Source organism: Chenopodium album, chromosome 4 (genome assembly GCF_948465745.1).
Source record: "Chenopodium album chromosome 4, dcCheAlbu1.1, whole genome shotgun sequence".
NCBI classification, from domain to species: domain Eukaryota; kingdom Viridiplantae; phylum Streptophyta; class Magnoliopsida; order Caryophyllales; family Amaranthaceae; genus Chenopodium; species Chenopodium album.
In genome coordinates, this window is record NC_137837.1 from 23,840,536 (window position 1) to 23,854,248 (window position 13,713).

Consider the following 13,713-nt stretch of genomic DNA (forward strand, 5'->3'; position numbering starts at 1 on the left):
GGCAGACTTAATTAGGAAGGGATTACTCTAAACAGAAAACCCCTGTCCGTACTCGGTTTAAATAAAAATGAATATTAGTCTAAACTGTAAATCTGATTCAGGCTTCTCAAGTTGCAGATGAAAACAGCTAAAAAAATGCGTATTTTGGCAAGAAAGTCTAATTACAATATCAAACATCAATTTCTTTCTCTATATACTCCTTGTTCAAGTGGCAAATTGTACATTTGGTTCAATTATTACCAACAAAACCGTAAAAAAATATTTTCACACATTAAACACCAACCCCCTTCCAATAATAACCCACCACCACCCAAAAAATTGGAACAATAGAGTTCACTACAATAATATTCTGCACAATGAGTTGTAAATCGAAGTATCAAACCAGCTCCTTTAATTCATTCCTGTTAAGTACGAAGGGATGCTCGGGGTACAGAGGGCAAGCCCAGTTCATCCTCAGACTGGAATAGAAAGAGACAGTAATTAGGGAACAAAAAACACTTCAATTCATTTTTTCCTTTCAATAAAGTTTGATATGGGAAATTCCCTATTTCTTATGGTTAGAAACGAAATTTGTTTCTCATGGGGGCATTTTCGTGAATAAATCAACAACTTTTTCATTATTGTGGGCTCCACAGTTGAATAAAGTTGAATAAGTTGTTGGTTTATTTACGAAAATGCCATGTGAGAAACAAAATTTGTTTCTCACTATGAGAAACTGGGGCATCCTCGTTTGATATTTAAAGCTCTTAGATAAATTTGAAACCCAAATAATACCAGAAATAGACTATTGTGTATTTACCTGAACATTGGCTCTCCCAGGCACTGCTGCAGAACCAGTAGGAGCTGCTGGCAAGTTGAGCTCTTCCTCGACATCAGGTTCAGACTGAAGGTAAGAAGGAACCCCCTGACTCTCAGATTCCATATCTAATTCCAGTGCATCGAGCTCTGCACACAATTATTAACATATAAGATGATCGGCATAGCAAATTCTTACAACAACATTTGTTGATAGACATCATTATAAAATAAAAGCCTACCACCCATCAGGTCATCCTCATCAATGTCGTCAGGCACATTGTAGCTTCTTCCAAGGGTTTCTTGAATCTCATTACTCATATCCATCAAGTCCATCATATCATCTTGCAGGTTCTACATAACATAAAATCAGTTAGCTTCCGAGCAGACTTAAACTTCCAATAGAACTCAAATATAAAGCAAAAATATTATTGCTTACATCTATTTCTTGAATTTTTACTGTCTTCATCATTCCTTTTAAGTCCTTGTTTGCAGCTTTTAATGCTGACATCTGATGAGAAACAAAGAGAAAAAGGCATCAGCAGTAATTAAGACAGAAAATTCTTCAATCATATCTAACAAAACCTATATATTACCATGTACCATAAAACAAACATCAGAAGCATACAGCATACAACCACATTCTGACACAGACTAAGTATATTTGGCTTCATTAGCAATAGTGATCTACCTCCATGAGGTAGGCAGAATATTCCAAACACGTTACACATAAAGCTGCCCTTCAACTGACTTGAACCATGCCCTGTAGAATACTACCAAGACAAACAGATATTTCCATGATAAATCTTGTAGCCCAGCTTTGCCAATACCAAAAACAGCAGTCCACACAATGTGGGTATGAGATGCATTCCTTAGTTGGAATCATACATTATAGATACTTATGACAGATCCTGAAAATATCAGGCTTGATTACCCAAAGGCCCCCAATAACAAAAGAATTTATTCCCAAGTCCACTCAGAATACACTGATCATTTACATCATCATTGTAAACTCGTAATATTGATAAGACAAAATACCATCAACATTGAGACTTAAATTTCATGTCTAATGTCACCTGTAACCTTAATAAGGCAAACCAAGTCCAATTAAGAGGAAGTTTCTTAAGATGCAACTGTAACTTTCACAGGAAAGTATAATTCCACAAGCTTTTTACATTTAAGTAACTTGTATTCAGGCAGTACCAGTTGAACCACTTCACTAATGAAACATGAACTTAATAAATGAATGAGACCTTGGTAGCAAGCAAACATAGATAAGATGCAAAAAGCAGTCACTGCAATAAGCAATGTCAGTTCATAATACTCACAGTTTGCTGAGCATCCTTTATACCCTCTGCGGCAAAGGAAACTTGGTCAAGATTGAATGTTTGATTGTAGAGCATATCACGCTGCCCTTCATACCTATTTACAATCCAGGATCAAGATCTATACATTAGAATGACTTCGCAAAATATGCCACAAAAATCACATAACAAACCAGTAAATAGCAAGTCACTTGCATGCACATATATATGCAATATTGAGCCCTCAAAGCCTCTAACTTAGCACCATCAGACTAATGGAAGTAAGTCATATTTCCTCCGTTTATTTTTTATTGCACCATGAGTGATTTCACGCTTGCCAATGCATTTCTTTGGCTATTTATATCTTTAATTATACTTTAGTAAAATTATGAAAAGTAGATTTCACGACTAATCTAACTAGATCCCACATGGCTATGTTTTTCCTTACGGATAAATCACAAAAAGATAGTCAAAGAAGATATGTGAATGGTGTAAAAGTCCTCACGGTGCAATAAAAGAAAAACAAAATAAATGTTAAGTATATTTAGAAGAAAAACAACAAAGAGATCAGTCATAACAACAAAGATGAGCTAACAAAAAGCTAGTCCGACTTAATCATTCATGCTATCACAAAAACATGATGCATATTATTTGAGCAAGTTTAGCCCCAAGTCTTAAGACTTGAATGTGACATCATTTTTGGTGGTCCCCATTGAAAATGATGTCATCAAATTCATGTTAAGACTCACTAAGACTTACACAAATTTATCACTTTAACCCTAAGACTTAAATATTTGACATATTATATGTAGAAAAGTGAAAAAAAAAAGGATAATAAAAATAAAAGTGAAGTGGGTCCCACTCTCAAGTCTTAAGTTGAGTCTTGGAATTTCAAGCCTCAACTTGAGACTTGCTTGAGATTTTTGAAGAAAAATGGGAAAAGTCTTAAGCATAAGTCTTAAGACTCAAAATGATGATGTCACCCCAAGTCTTAAGACTTGGGGCTAAACTTAATTCGATAAGGGACTTGGGGTGACATCATCATTTTGAGATTTTCAATTATAAGTGATTGAATGATTTACTACGTAAAATGAATTATATCAGCAGGGAATGATTTCCTATACTAAGCAGCTGATCACAAAAATCACAAACAAAATCTCAATCCAAAGCAATAAAGATTAGTGCAACTCAATTCATGGGAAGACTGCCAATAATCAAATAAAACAATGCTAAACTACAGTCCTACACAAGACATGTAGACTTCCAGCAGTTCCAGATCTTATAAGATCAAGTATATCAATAGATGCAGTGGTGTTTATAAGCTAAAGGTAATTTATGCCAATCAAAAAGGGACTCAGAGAATAATAAACCAGATAAAAACCCTGATTTGGATCTCTAGAATATCTGTTATGAGGAACTGAATCAAGAACTAGGCCACCCTAAACAACAATTATAATAAGTCTTTAGCCATCTCTGTAAAAAACAACAATATCCCAAGTTTTACCTATCACGTGATGAACCTAATGGGTACTGAGTTTGTCAGCTCTGAAATCTCACACATAAGGTGGGGAAAAAAAAAATCATTCTCAACTTACTATTTTTTTTTTTTTTGAATAGACTAACTTAAAGATTGTAAAATATTTACGTCTATAGCCCTATACAATTATTACGTTATGTCATAGGGTATTTTATTTTATATGGTAGCATTCCTTTCTTCAAAATTCTATTTTTCAAGAATTATCACAACTGATACAGTTTCTCCTAACTAGCTAGCAGTGACAAAACTTTGAAGCAGATGGGAGCCTACTAGCCCAACTTTCTGAACTTCTAATTGTCAACATAATATCTACTTTGAAGAGGCATAAAAAGATGGATGGCACAATGTTAAAACTAATTTAATATACTCAACAGTATAAAGATTTCGACCATTCCTACAGAGAAGTTCGACTGAGTGAACCCTGACTTTCCTAGATTTCACCAAAATTAAGATTCATGCTAGGTGTTCTGCTACTGTAAATGCTGCTGAATTCAATGGAGACAAAGAAATTATTCCAGACTGGCAGATTCCAAACAGAAGTTGGAAACATCATGAATAACAAAACATTACACATTTCAGGTCATTCATAAAATAGATCATTGCACTATAATCGTGATAGAATGATATTCTTAAAGTCGGCTTTTAACATAGCATTAACTTGATACAGGTAAAAGTGACTGCTCAAAACAGTAGGAAACAGCTGCACCAAAATGCAACAAAAAAACAGTAAGGAGAAAGGACATACATCCGTTTTTGTTTAAGGACCCTCATCGCTCGAGCCTTTACAGCTTCCTGTGCAGGACCAGGCCGTGTCTTTTTGATTTGTTCTTTGTATCTAGCTAATTCAGCATCAAGCTTTTTAATCTTGTCATCAACATTTTCCCCTCTTTTGTTGATCTAGCACCATGCAAAATAAATACATCAAGGTGACGATACAAATAATCATAATAGGCATGTCTATTCAGACAAGTAAACCAAACAATAAGCACAAGAACCCACGTGATGCTCATGACACATTATAAAGCAATAAACTAGATACATATAAATGATCTTCAGTAACTTTTAAGCTTAAAAAAGTCTAATTAACAGAAGCTTGCTTCGTGTAGTCCTAAAACCAGTATGAACTAACAACTGCTAAAGCTTAATTTATTTTCAGAATTACCCTTTTTAATGAACTAAGATTATGGCTTGTTAATAAGAGTGATAAGTGTAACACGTTTTAACAGGAAAACTAGCCTCCTTAATATCATAGGCAATAAAGATGATCCACAGTCATGGAACTTCATGCACAATATATAGTAAACTCCAGGAAGTAAATATATCATGTTCAAAGCAGGTTTCATGATCCCATAGTTTTTTCTTTAACCTTTTTGGGTTGGGGCATTCATCGAAATCCTCGGTAGACAGATTTATACAGCTTAAAACAGCTCAATTCATTCTTCCAATATTAGGGGCCGTTTGGTTGGGGTTAATAATCAAAGGGAATCGGAATGAACTGATATCATTCCCTTTGTTGTTGTTTGTTTGTCACTTTTTTGATTCCCTTTAACAATTTTTATTTTTGAGTCACCCATTTTTAGTCTACATTGATTCCCCACCTCCCCTAGACTTTCCCATTCCCTTTCCCTAGCCACCATACCCACCACCGTTCTACTTGCCGGAACTTGCCCAACCACCTCGCCGGAACTCGCCGCACTCCCCCCATCTCGCCGGAGCCCGCGCACCGCCCCCACCTCTCCCCTCGAAAATACCTCCGATCCTCTCCCCGGAAAATGGGCAAATCCGCCATTGACGCAACAGGGGAGCTCCTGATCAAAATCCCAGCAACCATAGTCCACCTAATCGACAACCAACAAAGCATCGAGCTAGCATACGGCGATCTCGAAATCATCCTCCTCTGTCAAAACGACGCTGATGTTGCCGTTTTAGCAAGAATCGGAGATCAACTCCAATGGCCTTTAACAAAAGACGAAGCCACCCTCAAACTAGACGACTCTCACTACTTCTTCACACTCTCCTCCAACGACGACGTTTTGAATCGGAGATCAAAAGGACTGGAAACTCTGCTGAAAAAACTCTGATGGTGTTTTCTAGGGTTTTTGCGTGGGTGGTGGAATTTTTTCTGGGAAGGGTAGGGGCTGTGAGGGGTGGGGGAGGTGCGCCGAGGGCCGAAGATTCTCGTCAACGTTGTGGCTGGGCGGTGGGGTGGCTCGTGGTGGCTGGAATAGTAAAGAAAGGGGATGTGTGGTGGTGGTGGTGATTCCTTTTGTATTTTGAAAACCAAACAACATACTACTTGGAAAGGGTTTCATTCCATTCTCCTACATTCCCTTTGTTCATTCCATTCTGATTCCCCTGCGCGAAACAAACGGCCCCTTAATTTCTTTCTCCAACCCTCTTGAGTTAGCACGCATTGTTTCCACAAAATTAACACTATAATTTGACCACACGATAAAATTAAGATCAGATTTCGACATAATTTTCTCAAACTAAACCAATCAATCCTTACATTGAGCTAAAAAAAATAGAGATAACCAAATTAAAGCTAAACTCCATTACAATCAATTCATAAAAACATTTAAACAAAATTCCAAACCCTAAATCCCAAAAATCAAAACCCTAATTCAATTTCAATGTACATAGATAAAATTCAATAAATTAGCGAAGATTCACTTGAAAAATTCACCAAATCAATGTCAAATTAAAAAGAATACCCGATCAGAAGCATCTGAAACTGAAGGAGGAGGATCTTTTTGTTTCTTAGCACCGAAGATTCGTTGCATCGTAAATTCTCTGAATCTCTTTCTGCTGATGTTTGCTAATTGTGGCTGAATTTACAATGTTTTTCTTTGAAATTTGAATTGAAATAGCCTTAATTGACAATTTAAATAGTAGACTTTTTCAATTAAAAATTCAATCGCCAAAATAATAAAGATAACGGAGAAGTATATGTGAATTTTCGATGAAATGTTGGATAAATTGGGTGAGCTGCGTTAGGGTGGAAGATGACGAAAGTGATAGAAAGTTCTAAGAAATTTCAATATACGACTCTATCAATCTCAATCTAGTAGTTGGGTTTTTATTTAGTTGGTACGGAGAAAGCCCTACCAGGCCGGAACCTCACGGGTCTTCCCGGCCTTAGTTAGATAACTAGTTTAAGTCCCGTGCAATGTACGGTTTTTACTTAGCATATTTATAAATTATAATGTTATTTTAACAATGATTAAAAATAAAAATCAATATTTTTAATTGAAACAAATACTTGAATTTCTTTTCCATTGAATTTTATATTATATTGATATCAAAAGTTATTTAAAAAAAAAACAATATTTAATGATTATAGGATTTTATATAAGATTAAAATGTTATGTTAATTATAACCCGTGAAATGTACTTATGTACCCCATATATCCCTATTTTGTTGGCATGTTTTGACTGGCACAATGTTTTATATATAGCATACTTTGACGGTAAAAGGTTCTATACAAATTTAATTGATTTTTTTTTTTTTTTTTTGTGACAATTAATAATCAAGGTTTTTAATTTTTATTTTATAGTTATTGAATTGTAGTGTTATTTTTATAAATAAATCAACAATTCTCAAAAAAAAATTTAAATAATAAATCAACAAATATATAATAAAAGGAAATGTAACAATCTCGGTTGGAGCAAAAAATCTTTCAAAGGAAAAAAATATATGATGTAGAATGATATGAACTATGGAGTACTGGAGTTTTACATTATTCCAATATTCCTACCAATTGGGTGTTGGTGTAGTGGTGATTGGGACTACACTTGGTAGGGAGGATCTGTGTTCGATCCCCCGCAACAACAATTGGGAGGGGACTGGAACCTAACCACCCAGAACTGATCCCCGAATCCGGATTAGCCCAAAATGGTGAACCGGGTAGAACACCAAATATATATATATATATATATATATATATATATATATATATATATATATATATATATATATATATATATATATATATATATATATATATATATATATATATATATATATATATATATATATATATCCAATATTCCTTATACTACCTTATATATAGCATATGTTTGTTTGATATAGAAAAATACCTATTATAAAATATTATATGTCAAAATATATTTATTGAATGCATATAGAATATACTTTATATATAATTGTCAAATTAAAAGTTAAATATTATAGGATATTATAAAATAATGTTCATAAATGTTGTTAAAAAAAAAAAAGTAAAAGTGGCGGGAATTTTTTTAATCAAAACTTGACAAGTGTCATATCATATTCGCCTTTAGTATTATGTTATTGATGTAGAAGAGTGGAGGAAAGATAAAATAATCACACTTTTCCAAATTATCATTAGTGAGGATTGAACCCCCGACCTCATAATTGGGAGGTGATCTCCTTTCCACAAGACCAAGCTTGACTTGGCATCTCAATCTAGTGTTAAAATACTCTCTTTGATATGTACTCGACATGGTATTTACTCCGTATTTTTGTAATGTTTATGTCTCAAATAGCATATACGAATTATTTTGAATGTAAAATTAACTTATATTATCTCTAACAACTTTAATTATAAATCTCACCTTTTGGATTATCTTCTCAAATTAATTGTAACTTTTGATTGACTCAATATAATCTTACTTTTCATTCTTATATTCTCAAATTAGACCCGTTAACGACAAACTAAGGCCCTATTCTTTTGAGCTTCTGGACAGCACAGAGCAGAGCAAATTGCAGCAGAGCCGAGCCGAGCCGAGCAGAGCAGATTACATTATTATTATTATTATTATTATTATTATTATTATTATTATTATTATTATTATTATTATTATTATTATTATTATTATTATTATTATTATTATTATTATTATTATTATCATTATTATTATTATTATTATTATCATTATTATTATTATTATTATTAAAACCTACAAATCCAAACAATTTACAAAAAAAATTGTTATTATTATTATTATTATTATTATTATTATTATTATTATTATTGTTATTATTTTCTCAAAAACAAAGTCATACAACCTACAATAAATTAGTGGGAAGGCGAGATACAATCTAGGCCCCCACTCCTCTAGCTATACCAAAGCCAACCCTAGTGAATGTATGAGCTGCAGCATGAGCACCAATGTCTTGCGTCTTATTATTATTATTATTATTATTATTATTATTATTATTATTATTATTATTATTATTATTATTATTATTATTATTATTATTATTATTATTATTATTATTATTATTATTATTATTATTATTATTATTATTATTATTATAGTAGTAGTAGTAGTAGTTATTATTATTATTCTTATTATCATTATAATTATTACTATTATTATTAACTAGATTAACTCCCGTGCGATGCACGGATGTAATAAAAGAATTTATAATTGTGTAAATTTTAAAGACATAACTGTTATAATATGTAAAATCTTTGTATTACATACAATATTATTAACATAAATCAAACTACAAAAATTAAAATAAACAAAAGAAAATTCACGTCTATAATTAAATTTAGCGAACTTTGTAGTTAGATGGAATAATCACATATATAAAAAGGTTGATATTTGTTTTCCTTAAGATTTTTAAAAGGTTCTTAAAAGAAAAGGTAATGAAAAATTGAAAAATAAAAAGTTTATTTTACTACATTAAACTACTTTGCAATCAAAATTTAGATTATTTTTTTAAAAAATAAAAAAAAATGAAAGGAAAAAAAAAGTTTAAGCGGGAAAAAAATGAAGGAGAAGTTGACACGTTTACTATTTAAAAAAAGTGATGATGTCAGCGGTTGTTACTTTAGTAATAATTAAGATATACTACTACTACTACTACTACTACTACTACTACTACTACTACTACTACTACTACTACTACTATTATTATATTTCAAAAACAAAAGTCATACAACCTACAATAAATTAGTGGGAAGCCGAAATACAATCTAGGCCACCACTCCTTTAGCTATAGCAAAGCCTACCCTAGTAAATATATGAGCTGCAACACGTGCTCCAATGTCTTGCGTTGTTGAGAACCTCTGAACTCGCTTCAGCAACGCAACGACCTCTTTCTCTAATTCCCCATGCGAAGAAAAGGACAAGGGAATGAAACCATATTCGGCCAATTGCCTGCCAACGAGCTTCATACTCAACCCGCTTCCGATGAGCTGCATCAGCCACAACCCGTCCTGAATTAAAGTCAGATAGCCCTGATTGTGTCAAAGGAGAAGATCCTGTCAAATCTACACAGACATCGCGACCACGATCCCGGGAATAAAGTAACACATATTATTATTATTATTATTATTATTATTATTATTATTATTATTATTATTATTATTATTATTATTATTATTATTATTATTATTATTATTATTATTATTATTATTATTATCATCATCATCATTATCATTAACAAATACCTACAAAGTCAATAAATTTACAAGAAATTAGTGGGGACCCGAGATATAATATAGGCCCCCATTCCTCTATCTATAGCGAACCCGATCCTGTTGATGATGTGAGCAGCTGCACGAGCACCTATATCCTGAGTCCTTGCGAACGACTGAACCCGCTTCAGCAACGAAATAACATCCTATTCTAATTCCCCTAAAGTAGACAAGGAGAAAGGAAGAAAACTGTAACCAATAGCCCTGCAACGCGCCCCTACTTTTCCCATTTCCACTATGCAGCAACCGACACAACACGACCAGGAACAAAGTCAGACAACCTTGATTGTGTTAAAGGAAAATATCCCGTCAAGTCAACACACACATCAAGACCCCTATATATCCCAAGAATAAAGCAACATATTTGCAGGTCGTAAATCCCCATCATTCCCTCCAGTCAACCTAACGTTAACCTCCTTTCTCCCAGAAATCCTACACCGAAAACAACTATCAACAAGGGTGCCGCGAACAACATTATGCCAATTTTTAATACCTACCATCCCAACACAAGACACTACATGATATCCAAATATATCCCCATCAAAAACCCTAGAGCAAGTGAAACACAGCGCGAAACCGAGAACAATGGAACCCCCAATCTATAGGAAAGAACAGAACGGTAAGCCTTACCATTCATAGTCTGACCCAAGCCCGATATTGGGACATCCTGCAGCCAGGAAGAAGAGTGATCCCCCTACTGGGATTTCCATAAGGCAACCTGACGTGGAAATAAGGAGAAAGTGGATGTTGCAGAAGCAGTATCTTTCGTGAAATATATATCTGCCAATTTCTTCATGAGTTTGGGGGCAGCGATCTCACTAGGGTTACGCATAAGGTCAATCTTCACAGTCCTATGAAAAAGACTAAGAGCATCATCGAAGGTCGGTCCCGGACCAACAATAGCGAAGACCAATTGACTGCAAACGTGACACAAGGAAAGCATAGTGTTGAATATCACTGACGAGGGGCGGAACTAGGTCGTTGAAACTAATCCTCCCTCGGTCAAACTAAATTTATAAAAACACTTAAAAAACCTATATACTAGTATAGAGGCAAGTCAAGGGTCGAACCCAAAGGAACGGTAATGTTCAAACGCTCTCAACTATGCGCCTAAGCTAGGTCGAAGACAAAGATAAAGAGAGAACACTAACAACTAACAAACAAATAAAGCACTAGGAACGGGATCAATAAGTAATCATGACAATTGTAGCAACTCGGGAACAATATGCAAATCAATGGTTGTGAAGACTAATGGAAAGCTCAATTAAAAGAATCAACAAGCTATCTCCTAGAGGTCAAACTAGCGCCAACTACGAGAGACTCTAACTAGGAGCATCACTAATCAAGCTCAATCGACAATTGCAATTCCTAAATCAATGGTCCGTATCATTAGAAACTACAATGCAATGCAATCTAGCATAATTCTCAAGGCTTAATCGAATTACACACATGCAAACTTCGATTAATCACTTTAATCTCAACAATTAATCAACACAATCCCCAAATTAAGCACAATTAATCAATCATACAAGTTTCACCCAATCCCTAGCAAACAACTACTCTAACATCGTCATCTAATCAACAAACAACTAAAGAAATCAAGAATCAACAATATATGAAAAACAACTACACTAATCAACAATCAAACATCAAAATCAAACCAAACAAATATGAAATCAAACAAAGCAATAAATGAGATAGGGTTTAGAAATGCTCATTGATAATAGAGAAGATCTCCAACACAATTGTCACCATTGAATCTTCAATCTCTCAATCACCATTGAAATTCCTCACTTTCTCTCTCTAAAATCTACTCCTAAACTAACCCTAAAACTAGAGAGAGAAGCTCTCAACTAAGCTAAAATTATGATCAAAATCTAAATGAAACTTATTATAAACTTGCCCCAAAAATTGGGCTTACAAAGGTATTTATAGAGGCGCGAAAACAAAAACCGAGCAAACAAATACCCAGGAAGGCGCGCCCGCATTGCAGGGGAGGCGCGCCCGTGCTGCAGGGGTGGCGCGCCCACGCTGTAGGGGAGGCGCGCCCGTGCTGCAGGGGTGGCGCACCCGCACTTGCTAGTGGCGCGCCCGCGCATCTCTAGGTTTCTTCGATCTTTTCGCGGCTTCGTGCATTCGCTAAGGTTGCACGATTATGATGATGATGATGAAAACTAAGAGAGGCAGTCCCAAAAGCACTTGATTGTGGGTTCAACACTGATAGAGGAATAAACGAGTCGTTTATTGTCTATCCCAAAATCAAACACAATTTATAATATCCTAAACCAACCTAATACAAGTATAAGGCAAGTATAGGGTCTAACCCAAAGGAGTAAGTCGGTATTAATTATAGCCTAAGTCAAGCCATTTCGAAGATTGTAGTGAGAAAATGGTTGGTATTATGGTAACAAAAATTAGACTAATCAAGTAATTCAAGAAACTAAATACTAGGGATATAGGTTCCACATGCAAGTTCAATAATCATGCTAATTGATAGTTCATTCGCTTGATTCAAGCATTGCAAAGGACAAAAATAGTAGCAACCAAGAGAGTTCAAGAGCTATCTCCTAGAGGCCAAGCTAGGGGTCACTATGAATGGCTAATCAAGGAAATTCACAATCAAACTCAATCAATTAAAACAATTCTCAAATTGATGGTTCATGTCATTAAGAATTGCAATGCAATCTAGATTAATCTTATAGGTTGATCATTCCTAATCTAATTAATCACATGCAAAACTATGTCAACCAATTAAATTGCAACAATTCAATCAATCAAAGATCATGAACTAGCACAAATTATCAATCAAGCATGCTTCCCCTTCTCCCTAGCAACTAATCTACTCACTAATCATGGTGTAACTCAAGAACAAATCACTAGAAATAGCATTGATCATCATTCTAAATCAAAATCAAGAGAAAACAATATCAACTACAATATCCAATTGAAATCTAAGCAAATCAAACAATCAAACATGAAACTAAAACAAACAAGTAAAAAGATGAACTAGAAGAAGATATTCTCACTAACATTAATGATTGAAAATGAAGAAATCCAAGCACAATTGATCCAATGTTGAAATACAAATCCAATACCAAGAACTTCTCTCTAACTTCTCTCTCTAAAACTAAGCTAATGAAAATTATCTAAAAGTTGTTTTCAAAAAGGAATTACAAGTGTATTTATAGGCAAAGAAGGAAAACGGAATCCCCGCGCCCTCGGGGAAATGGGTACGGAACCTATAACAAACTCCACGGGCTATCTGGGCAACACCCGCGCCCGCGGAAAGGGCGCGGCGAATCCCCTGCTCCCAAAGGGTGATCAGAGGGCCGCAATCTCTCTGGTCTGGAGAGGTCTCTCTAGTCTGCCCGCGGCCAGACCGCGGAGAGTTCCTGGTCGAAATTGGCTAATTTGGTGCATACGAGCCCGCGCCCGCGGCCTTCAAGACCCGCGCCCGCGGCAAACTGGCAGGGCTTGATGCCCTCTCCAAGGCCTCTCCAAGCCGATTACTTCCTCCTTGCTTAGTCAATATAGCCCATCTTGATCCCCTTGCAAAGACAAATCCTAGGTACCTACAAGAACAAACAACGGAAAGGAATAAAAG

General features: G+C 34.8%; 1 protein-coding gene across 1 annotated transcript; it reads right to left on the reverse strand.

Moving 5' to 3' along the window:
- Nucleotides 1–74: 74 nt before the first annotated feature.
- On the reverse strand, nt 75–6,717 carry LOC145629051 (vacuolar protein sorting-associated protein 60.2-like). The gene is made up of 7 exons (XM_081681529.1): nt 6,351–6,717; nt 4,382–4,533; nt 2,124–2,217; nt 1,235–1,306; nt 1,038–1,149; nt 800–945; nt 75–458 (listed from the first exon to the last, which is right to left on the reverse strand). The coding sequence occupies exons 1-7, from the start codon at nt 6,417–6,419 to the stop codon at nt 405–407; spliced, it is 699 nt and encodes a 232-aa protein (XP_081537655.1). The 5' UTR covers nt 6,420–6,717; the 3' UTR covers nt 75–404.
- Between the last annotated feature and the right edge of the window lie 6,996 nt (nt 6,718–13,713).

What these genes read in the sequence shown, in the direction of transcription:
- LOC145629051 (XM_081681529.1), bottom strand. Translation starts at nt 6,419, where the DNA reads ATGCAACGAATCTTCGGTGCTAAGAAACAAAAAGATCCTCCTCCTTCA. An exon ending in GTCCTTAAACAAAAACGGAT is followed by an intron (nt 2,218 to 4,381) that starts GTATGTCCTTTC and finishes GATTGTAAATAG; the next exon opens with GTATGAAGGGCAGCGTGATA. An exon ending in TAAAAATTCAAGAAATAGAT is followed by an intron (nt 1,150 to 1,234) that starts GTAAGCAATAAT and finishes TATGTTATGTAG; the next exon opens with AACCTGCAAGATGATATGAT.